The sequence below is a fragment of the Pundamilia nyererei genome, unplaced genomic scaffold (genome assembly GCF_000239375.1).
Source record: "Pundamilia nyererei isolate P.nyererei 1_Seehausen unplaced genomic scaffold, PunNye1.0 scaffold00392, whole genome shotgun sequence".
NCBI lineage: Eukaryota > Metazoa > Chordata > Actinopteri > Cichliformes > Cichlidae > Pundamilia > Pundamilia nyererei.
The window spans coordinates 347376-359131 of NW_005187793.1; the positions used below are offsets into that span (position 1 = coordinate 347376).

An 11756-nucleotide genomic window follows, 5' to 3' on the forward strand; every position below is an offset into this window, starting at 1 on the left:
ATACACACACACACATATTACCAATAAATTAAAAATGTATGGTTAATAACTGTTGTTTGAAACATGTTTTGGATAGTTATAATGTAAACATGCAACTGATACTTAGAATACTTGTTTTAAAGAGTATACTGGCAGGTAGGGTGGCAGTGGTTTAAAATCACAAAACTGTGAACCTGGAGACCACAGTTTGTGTCCTGTTTCATGAACTGTTTAATTTCATTTTCACTTTTGTTTACTTAGGCTTTGTCTTGCTTTTGGTTAGGCGTAGGCACCAAGATAAGTCAGGTTTACAAAAAGGTGAGATTTTCTGTTAAATTCAAGTTAGGAGAAGGACCACTCTTAATGTTGCCAACAAGCGTCCACCACATGGCTGAAGCTAAAGGAAACCATGGATATATTTGAGATTTTCTTTAAAAACACAACCATACTTACCTGGAAATATTTTCTAGAATAAACCATACAATAGGAAGTTAAAATTCACATTTAAAGGGGACCTATTATGGTACTTTGCATTGCCATGTTTTTATTTCTGGACTATGTGGACTTTATCTGATTCATAGTTTAGTTCTTCTAAACTTTGGTGCAGTTTCTTAATTCCCACTGTATTTGGACAGTTGACTCAAAGGCTGGCGAAACAAGCCATCCTTAAGCTGCGAAAACAGAAAAAACCCATCTGAGAAATTGCTACAATATTAGGAGTGGCCAAATTTACAGTTTGGTAAATCCTGAAAAAGAAAGAAAGCACTAGTGAACTCAGACATCCACAGAAGACAACAGTAGTGGATGATCGCAGAATCATTTTCATGGTGAAGAGCAAACCAAGTGAACAACACTCTCCAGGAGGTAGGCGACATTCAAGTCCACCATAAAAAATTTAAAAAAAAGACTGCATGAAATTAAATACAGAGGGTTCACAGCAAGGTGCTAGCCACTCATAAGCCTCAAGAATAGAAAGGCTAGATTGGAAAAAAAAAAAAAAAATCTAAAAAAAGCCAGAGCAGTTCTGAAAAAACATTCTTTGGACACATGAAACCAAGATCAACCTCTACTGGAATGATGGCAAGAAAAAACAGGTATAGAGAACATTATAAGAACAGCTCATGATCCAAAGTATACCACATCATCTGTAAAACATGGCGGAAGCAGTATGATGGCTTGGGCATGCATAGCTCCCAGTGGCACTGGGACACTACTGTTTACTGATGATGTCTGTGAAGGTTCTCAGTCATCCAGGTCATCGTAATCTAAGGAGCTTGGAAAGAAAAGCGTCTGGACTTGTTGCTTGAAGATGTTTCACCTCTCATCTGAGAAGCTTCTTCAGTTCTAGGGTCAAAATGTGGAGAGTTCCAGATTTAAGCCCTGCGGGAGTGTCCCCCCAAGAGGGACCTCTACCTAATCACACGAGCCAAGGTGTGAAAATGAGTGTAGGTCACAATCAGCCAAGGTTTCGGGTGAGCTCATTGTGAAACCTAGCCCCACCCTATCATGTGATTTCCTGAGGTCAAATAGCCCAGGATGTGAGTGGGCATTAAGGTGTCTTATTGATGATGTGACACAGTACAGAAGCAGCTGAATAAATTTTTGGGGTGTTCAGAGACGTACTGTCTGCTCAAATCCAGCTAAATGCAGCCAAATTGATTGGGCGGCATTTCATAATACAATGACAAAGGACAATGACGCAAAACATACAGCCAAAGCAACCCAGTGGAATATTTTTGAATGGCCAAGTCAGTCACCTGATCTTAAGCACAATAAACATGCATTTCACTTGTTGTAGACTAAACTTTAGACAGAAAGGCCCACAAACAAACAGCAACTGAAAGAAGCTGCAGTAAAGGCCTGGCAGAGCTTTAAAAAGGAAGAAACCCAGCATCTGATGATGTCCATGAGTTCAAGACTTCAGGCTATCATTGCCAGTAAAGGGTTTTCAACCAAGTATTTGAAATGAACATTTCAATTTTAGTTTTTCAATTTCTCCAATTACTTTTGAGCCCTTGAAATGAAGGGAGTGTGTTAAAAATGCTTTAGTTCCCCTTTTTTTTTTTTTGTTCAAACCACCAAATTAAAGCTGAAAGTTTGCACTTCAACTGCATCTGAGTTGTTTTATTTAAAATTTATAGTGGTAAGTCCTTTCGTTGGTTACGAGAGGTGTAGAAGTGTGTCATGGGAGTTTGGTCCTGGATCAATAGGAAGTGCAACAAGTTGTCCATAGAATCTACGAAACAAAGGCTCACAGCTCTGGACAGAGGCCATGGGAATAAATGGCCTTTTCTCCCAAAACCTATCCAGGGTACACTCTCAGCTGCAAGTACAATAGTATGAGGGCAAATCCATGCAGAGCTTAAAAGGAGCAATAGTGAAAGAACATCTTGGAGAGAAAGGTGTCACACAACACCAGCCTAAGAGCAGACCAAAGCAACCTTTCAGAAGAAGAAACATTCAATAACAAGTCTCCAGAATTAAGACCTGAATAGGACCAGGACCTGACATCCAAACGTACTGGGTAAAGAAGCTAACTGCACTTCACAAAAGCCTGGCAAAAAACAAATAAGTGGGATGCTAACAGCAGGTGTTCATCCAGGTGTTCAGACTGGCTAAAGCGCCATCTACTGGTTGATAGAGCAAAACATCAAGACTCTAAGAACAGTAGTCTAACCTGAGTATGGCTTGGAATGATGAGAAGAAAGTCTAAAACTCAGTAATCTACACATTGGAAGTACCTCCATGAGGTAAAAAAAAAAAAAAATGATCAGAAGCCAGCTCAATAGAGGGAATAAGATCTAAGATATTATAATACACATGCTTTATTGGTCATCAGCTACCCATCTGGAAGAATAAGCTGGCCACAGAAGGACATGGATGCCACTCATGATCGATGTGCAACTTGCTAAGAAACATTTAACTAAATATTAGTCTGGGTGTATGTATATATTTGAGCATGTATTTTTACTTTCGATCCTGTATGAATTAGACAAAATCTAAAATAACTTCAAACTTGTGCACCCACTTCTTGTTTTTTTAAAGTTACTGAAGATGTATGCTGCATAATGATTCCACCCAATGAAAACCCAAAATTACAATGACATTCATGCCCATGATGAGTGGATGTAAACTTGACGACAACCTTATGCATATGTGTATTTATATATAAGAAAAAAGCAAGGTAATATCTGAAAGTGCATGAATCAAAACTAAAAACATTACAGGAATGTTTTTTTAAATGTGTGATCACAGATTAGGCATTCTAAAAGTTAAAACAGCTATGCAAACCTGTGAAGCTGCTGGTGGCAAAAACAAAACAAAACACAAGCTACTTTTTAGAAAGGTGAGAAATGCAGAGATGATCCTCCTTGATGTGCAGCAGAGGAGCATTAGAAACCCTTGCTATGAGTTCTGAACATAAGAGTTAGTACTAAGATGTGTTAGTGATTGAATGCAATATTAAGAACTTATGTACTATTTTAAAGACTGGATTACTGATTGACTAAATGAGTAATTGGCTTGCGTGTACAAAAGACCATTATGCCATTGTGATATTAAAATATTTGAGGGTTTGTAAACCATTGCATATAACAGAAGATGTGTGCTGGTTTAGTTTTCCAGTTGTAAATCTCAGATCTGTCATTTCAAACGAATACTTCTTGTCCTCAACAAGAATTACAAGCAATTTAAAAAAAAAAAAAAAAAAGAATATAAATAGGTATGCATCAGTTGAACAGATTAACAGTTGCTAGACTGACCACAGACTGCCTGTGCTGTGTAATGGTGTATGTGTCATATCCTGTGTGCATGTATGTGTGTGGGTCTGTATCACAAATAACAGAGCACAAGAGTTTCTACAGAATGCCAGTATACCACAAAGCTACTGCTAGAAAAAGCACTTTAAAATTTGACTTTAAGCGGAAACACTGAAGTAGTAAAAGGGAATTGGATGCATTCTGTAGGTAGTGTACAGTGTGTGTGCATTCATGTCTTCTCTGTTTCTTTGCATGTTTACCTCTGAGACTTGTGTAGTCTGGTACTCCTGCAGCTGCTGCTGGAAGCCATAGTTTGGCCCAACAAAGGAACGAACAGCTTTGACAGCAGACAGACACTCCTCCCAGCTATAGTGGGTGACAGTCATCAGGTAGGCCACCACCATGGTAGTGCTCCTTGATACACCTGCAAGGCTGCAAGAACACAAAGGACATTTGGCTTATTTGGTTCTTTTCATTAAGCAGCTGGATGTTTAATACCTTACTTCCTACGGTTAACTGGTACAAAAATGGGACAGGCCACAAACCATCAGGACAAATGTCATGTTGACTGTGAAAGTACCTAAAAAAGACGGCTGACCTGTTCTGGTTTTGAGTAGGAAGCTGGCTGGATGTAAATACCTACCAGTGAACTAGACAAGATCCACCATTCAAGCGACATTCATGGATGAAGCTAATGCAATCTTTAAAATGCTGCAGTCTGGAAAGACATAAAAAAAGCACAGTAAAGTTTTCTGAGTCAATATAGTATTGCTCATCAAACAGAAAACAACAGTTCACTTTTACTAAGGTCATAGTAACATTTAAGGAGTGTAAAGCTAAAAATGGAATACACATTATAGGATATGAAAAAGGCCACCTTGAACTGAAACTGTGTTAAAGGCCCAAACATTGTGGTTCCATAAAGGTTGTTAAAACCATAATAATATACTAAGATTAGCTGTGGAAACTACAGATTACTCTCAGATTTAGAGATAAGTTCAGAAATGTGTGAGGTAGTTTCAACAGATTTATGTTATATCTCAGAAACAGGAGAACATACTGTGGTGTGTTTTTTTTCCCTTTAGCTACTCCAAGCTGTCATGTGAGAAAGAGGTTGGGTATGCTCAAACAGAGAGTCTGTGGTCGACCAGAGCACAGACAGTAGGGACAGACAAGGGAAGTAAATGCCGTCATTTTGTCTTAACTGCAAAATTTGGTCTTTTTCCAGCGCTGGGTTACTCAGTGCGAACAGAGGCATCGTTTTAGGTTTACACCAAAAATACAGCAAATGCCATTTCATGGGTAAATTTAGAAAATAAATCACAGCTAATTGTAAGATTGCAAAAAATCCACACAAAACATCTTCCAATATAAAGCAGCATAATGCAATGCTATTGCTCCTTAAATATCCTCCTTATACACTGTCAGGAAACACTGCTGGTGTTTTGCATAATCAAGAATTGCATGGCTGATAGCGCTGGTCTCCTGAGGAGCAGATGCTGGTTACTCAATAGCAGACAGGGTAACAGACTGGGGCTAAAATAGACTGTCACTTTACTTTTTTCCTCCTTCCTGAGATCCAAACTCTTCTTTAAAAGATGTCTCCTCAGCACTTTGTTCTGTCATCCTAGCACAGAAGTTTCCGGCAGTCTTGTTTAATATGCAGAAAACTAAGTTGTGACAAACATTTACGGTTAAGTAGAACTGAATAGAAAATGACTGTGAGGAGAACACTGGAATAAAAATAGTCCTCTAGCAACAAAAAGCTGTTAGATTACTGTATATTTAATATGCAAAATGAGCTTCTGTATTTCTATGGTGGTTTTTAAAAATATAATTATATTAATATGCCTAAAACAACAACAACAACAACAACAACAACAACAACAAAAAATCATTTTTAAAAAAAGAGCTTCCTTAGTTATGACCAAAGCACATCACGTTGATGCAAATGCAAAAGTTTACACCTTCATGCTCTACGCACACTAACAGACTTTCTCAGAGAAGGTTCAAAAAAAAGGGGAACCCCTGGCTCTCTACAAATATCTACATACATTGTTAGCAACTATATAAATAACATTTAATGCCATTTCAATTAAGCACTTGCTGTCTTGGGTGTGAATTCCTCATAGCATTTACTGTCTTCAGTGTGAATTTCACAAAACACTGACATCACAAAATGCATAGAAGCTTAAATAGGTTTAATCTGCTTGCTAGTTGCTAGATACATTTATTTTGTTATGCTCCTCGTTGTCTGCTGCACAAATAACAATAAAAAAAAAGGGCTGTTTCTGCAGTCTGACCACAGTTTTGCTGTATTAGTATTATTTCAGTGATTTAGGACATAGGTCTAAGATTTGCTGTCACTTTAGTTTTTTTTTGTATAGTATGTGATGATTCCTAGCGAGGAAGTATCTAAGCACATCAACCTTAATCCTTTTCTGCTGAACTGAAGCAATCATAGAGGTTAAGGTTTTTCAGAAAGCTTTAAACTTTTACAAAATGTGAGACAGTTTCTGCTGTGTACCATCACCATGTAACAGAGGCCATCACATGTAATGACAGGGGCCCCTAGATCATGGCATGCATGGTGGGACGGCAGTTGGCCTCACCCTCGCATCACTCAGACCAGTGATTGTGACAGAGGGGGTTTATTAAAGCCCTGGGTGGTCGATGCAAACAGCCAGATGTCACACTTAGGTTTCCTTCCTCTGCTGCCTGAGGGAAGGACGCTTGATTGCGACAGTGGAGGTCAGACATCTCCAGCCCAACAATCATCAACTTCCAACCAGCCACTAAACCTCAGTTCTCACTAAGTTACATTTGACTCAGTACTACTTTTTTACAAACTAAAGCAAATAAAGTTCCCCTTCAAATCAAGGAGAGGTTGAGTAACTGTGGAGCTCAAAGTAACGCTGAGATTTTTTGACCCAACAAGGTAAAGTCTTTGACATAATATACTGGAGATTTATCAAATTCCTACTAATGTCCCACTTGTACCTATGCATGAACCCTGACTAACCACGTAGGGCACTAGTGCAGACATAACAACGTAATTCCTCTCCAACGCCAATAAAGACCTTAAAGTAAGCCATCAACCAGGGTCATATGACACTAAAGTTTAATGCTTAAACTCCAACTGAATAATGGCTCTTTACTGTCCCCTCAGTTCATGCTGCAAACTTAAAGCAACAAGGGATGTGTGAGGTCAAAGACTGCTATGACTAATGTGTCGTGTTAGCGCCAGCTCCCAGAGCAGCAACAAGTCAGACTCTGGATGAACAGTGACACATTAAACATACTTACTCATCTGTTATTTTTTCACTTAACCTTTCTCTCACAAGCACGTGAAAAAATAAAAGCCCTCTTTTGCTCAGTCTTTAGGAACAGAATGAAATGAAGTGAATATTAAATAACTTTAATCTATCATTAGATGGCTGTAACTCCTATGTATGACTACTGTTTGAGTTACTGCTCTTCTCCTCTCCTATAAATAGTCTACTGCATACATTTTGAAATTTGCAAAGGAACCAAGACTAGAGGGTGAAAAAGAATCCACCAATGTTTTTAAACCTTCATGTACGTGTTTACTCACAGGTTCTGGCTGGAAGCATCAGCTGCATGAATGCAAAGGTATGTCATGTCCTGCAAAACATTAGTGAAAACTGTTAGGAGAAAGGCAACTAAATATTGGACAAGTTGTGTAATACTAATAAAAAGACACTCAAGTGAATTAGTGAGATGATGTAGTAGCATCTCAAAAACACAGTGTCTTCAAAAGAAATTCAGCGCTCTGTGTAAGACTAAGAATAGTTTCCCAGATTACAATTTTAAGTATTTGAGATTTCATCACACATGGTGTATAATATTATTTAAAGAATGACATTATTATAGATTAAAAAGAAATTACTGGATGCAAAAACAAGCTTAAAACCAGTTAAAGCCACAGTTGGCATGGAGCAAAGAGCTATTGCAATCTACTCTATTCTATGAAGAGGAGACGAGAGGGACTGTTTATTATCACAGCACGTTTCAAACCTCAATGACCTTTGATGTCATAGGCAACATAGTAATGCTGAACAATATAAATTGTGTATTAACATAAGCTGCCAAAGCTTTCTGCATTTAAAATAAGCATGTCTTGAGTAGTACAAGCGTCTCTGTGATCAACTGACTTTGATATTTTTGTGGCAGATTACAAAAAAATCTGTCATAACAATACAACAAAGGAGGCTCCAAACTGACAGAAGCTAAATTTATATGTAAAAAGAAATGATAGTAATTGGTGTCCTTAGTTTCTAAACGTTTACAGGTTTGTATTAAAATAGGAAGCGGCACGCACGGTAGTAAACACGTCCCTTTTCTGGAAGATATTGCTGGAATCAATTTCAAAATAAGCATACATATATTTTTAATATTTCTTCTATTTTATTTGTACAATTTTCAGTTAATATATATATGAGGCATGGGGTTTTTTTGAATTTTGTTTTTGTTTAGAAAACATTGTAACCTTTTGTCAGTCTGGTTGTAGATCAATATCTAATGTGTTCCCCTGGTCTTGGTCAGTGTCCAACACTCAAAACAATGCATTTACAGTAAGCAGTGTGTGAAACCAGAGACAATGTGAAACTTACAGAGATATACTGCGGTGGTGAATATCGGTGTTCTAAATCATATTTCTCACACTTAACCTTTTTCTTTACCAGAGTAAAAAAAAGTTCAGTTTTACACAAAATAAGATTCTGTCTTTTAATACACATGAACCTCATAATTTATCTGTCAATCTCAGTCTCAAGACTTCAAAGCAATCCAACCATAACTCATCACCACCCCCAGATGGCTGAAAGCACAAATTACATCATTAACATTGCACGCATGACCTTAAAAAAAACCACCAGGTAAGATTTTCCACAGAAAGTAGCAATTTTTAATCATAATACATCCAGAAATACTAACCATGATTTCCCACTAACCTCAAACACCGGTTTTGCATTGTTGTACACAGACAGGATGTGTGTGATGCCATTCTTAGATAAACTTTCTCTGTTTTCTGAATCTGTGACAAGGAGAGAGGGAAACATATCTCGACAGGTCCTTTGGTATGAATCTTACACAAACAATCATGACTTTGACCCGTTACAAGCAGCTACAGAAGCAGGTCTGTGAGTAGTTTGTTATCCTGCAACATTACTTAGTACAGATGGGCAAGTGGTCACTTGTCCCTGTCATTTTAGCTATATTTAGCCATTATACTCTTACCGTCATCAAGGCAGCTAAAGTTAGAATGTTCCAAATGCCATATTAACTTGAGGAGGTTGCATCGGACTAGAGTGAAACACAAGGCTCTGGATTGTTATTTTAGTTTTTATGCCACACATTGTAGCAGTTTAATTTTCTTGTGGGCGAGACTTTACAATATTACATTATTTTACTCTTTAAGCTACAAATATATGTGCTTAAAAGGGAGGGCTTATGTTAAAAATCTGCTTTCACTTTTTCATGTAGAAGATTAAGTTATGTTGAGTTAAAATTCCCCTAATTAAACATTATTTGAGAATTAATGATAATATGTAAAGTGTGCTCAGAGCAAAATATTGTACTCCAATGCTACACCGAACACCTGGCCCAACTGGGCTTTCTATACTGTATGTAATTAAAGCAATAAATCTACATACATGTTTGTCTTACCTCTTATATTCCCAAGGTAGAGTCCATCAACAACCTGTGAAGGAGCAGTCACAGACATGTTGCACTTAGATGTTCATTACAATTCAGCTTCAAGAACCTCGCATGAAAAGAACAAATGTTCTGATTCGAGCCAGATTGGATTTAAAGCTTAAGGCTTAAGATCCTAGTGGAGCTACGAGCAAAGGAAACGTTCCTTATGGCCATACAAGGCTTGAAGCAATGATGCATGGTTATCTGAATGATGTGATGGGTGGCAAACGGCCACTGAGTGTTACTGTACAGCTTTGGTACTATACCTATGGAACAATAGCTGTATGAAGGTAATGAAGTGCTGGATTGATTCTAATGAAATATCTCACTACAGTACCTGAACATTGTTGTGGCAGCTCAAAATAGATGCGGATGACAATTTCATTTTTAGGAAGAAATCGATATAAACAATCTTACTTTTTAATAAAAACAACATGAGTTAGATTTTTCTTTTAGGAGGACCCTTTTAACTGTCAATTAACAATGACAGTGCAATATCACAGCATCAAAACATGACATGCAGACACAGACACTTAACTTAAGGTTGGCATACAACAGTATTGTAGGTTAGAGTCTAGCACAAGAGCCCTGGCTTGGATCCAAATTTTGTCCTCTTGGGGTTTTTTTTTGACAGGGCAGAGCGTGTCACGTGATTGATTAGCGACCAGTGATTGGCGCCTGCGTTTACCAGCATCGCTTTGGACTTTTAACCATCAAAAACACCCCCAAACAGCGTAATGACATGACATAAACAACAACAGCAAACCTACCTTATTCATTCCGTTACCCATGGTATCCCTGGAACAAGCTGCGGTTAGCTAAAAGACTTTAATGCGTTGAAGAGCTAGGATATGGACTTTGAATTCAAAATGCGAGGTTAGCCTGTGTGACTGGACTCTTTAAGCGGTTAAATAACCTTCGCTTCAGACGCTACTTTTGCATATTTAACAGCATTATTAGATTAAACTGCTTTAAAACCCACTTGTATTTGTGTTAGCTTTGACCTCGTTTCAGCCCCAACAACAGTTCCATCATGCTGTGTCGTCTTCCGGATTGTTTTGACGTGAAGTGGGTGCAGCTGCGGGTTCATCCGGCGTGTGACATCACAGCAGGCGACACAACAACTGTGCTTTCTCAGCTTATACCTTCAGGGGGAAGCTAGAGATAAAGTCACAATCAGACCTAGTATACAGTATAAGATTTAAACGTAATTTTATGAGGAACACAGAAAACCCATAGTTATCGCTGCAATTTCGCCTCAGCCCCAGCTGGATTTGAACATTTTTCGTAATCTACCTCTGTGTGGTTGTTTAGTCTTTAATGTTAACCCTCTATGGTATGCTGATGCCTTCAGGCAGCAAACAACATTTTTGGTGATCATTATTATTATTTTGTGACACAAGACACCTCCGTGTTTAGCTAATTAACGAGTAGATGAGGTTTTGATCTTTGATCTGGGGGCGGAGCAATCCTTTCCGGGGCCAAGACACAGCTTATAGTGCTAGCTGCTGCTAAGTATGATTTCATTTTTATGCATGTTTAAATTGAAATAAGTTTTTATGGCAGATTCTGATTTAATTTATTTACTAAAACACCATTTTTGGTCTGTTGCCTCAGAGCAGTATTGCGCAGTTAGGCCACTTTTCTTCGGGCAATAATGGTAAAACATTGGCTTTAAATTCTGGTCCTTGGGGCTACTTGTCCTCCCATAAAAGCACAGGATGTTTTCAGATTTTTTCTGTCAATGTGATGTTTGTAAAGATATGACACACATTTCCCTTACCTCACAAAAGTAATGAATATCCCAGATTTCAACCAACCAAGACATACATCTTGTAAAAATTGTCATGCAAATTCCTCCACAACTTTTTCTGATTCTGATAAACTCCATCACAGCTCAGGCGGTAGAGCAGGCCACTTAGTTATTGGAAGGTTGGTGGTTTGACTCCAGTGTGCTCCAGTTTGCAATTCAAATATCCTTGGGCAACTAACCCCAAGCTGCTGTAAACACAAGTAAATGTTGGAAAGCAGTTACATAATGAGCATTGTGCTTGTGCAAATGGGTGAACAGAGTTGTCTAAAGCACTTTGAGTGCTCAGATAGAGTAGAAAAGGGCTATATAAGAACCAGTTCATTACACCCTTCGGTACAAAAAGAAACAGCCAAATAGTTGCATAGTTCCAAATAGAGGTACTGGAGCAATATTCAGCAGTCCATAGACCAAAATGTACTCAAAATTCAGGATTATAGTTACAGAAAATAATGAACAAACACACACACACACACACACACACACATATA

At 38.1% G+C, this 11756-nt stretch overlaps 1 protein-coding gene across 2 annotated transcripts in view; it reads right to left on the minus strand.

Annotated features, from left to right (window-relative positions):
* Positions 1-10585, minus strand: part of dusp22a (dual specificity phosphatase 22a) — an 18039-nt gene extending 7454 nt beyond the window's left edge. Inside the window, exons 1-6 of one of the 2 annotated variants that reach the window (XM_013915883.1) lie at positions 10438-10585; positions 9426-9459; positions 8711-8793; positions 7333-7382; positions 4381-4455; positions 3998-4169 (exon numbers count right to left, since the gene is read on the minus strand). In XM_013915883.1, the coding sequence (XP_013771337.1) occupies positions 3998-4169; positions 4381-4455; positions 7333-7382; positions 8711-8793; positions 9426-9459; positions 10438-10545 (522 nt within the window). In that variant the 5' untranslated portion in view covers positions 10546-10585. Of the gene's footprint in view, positions 1-3997; positions 4170-4380; positions 4456-7332; positions 7383-8710; positions 8794-9425; positions 9460-10225 lie in introns of both variants that reach the window. The other variant, XM_005752959.2, reaches the window with a different exon arrangement.
* Positions 10586-11756: the final 1171 nt, after the last annotated feature.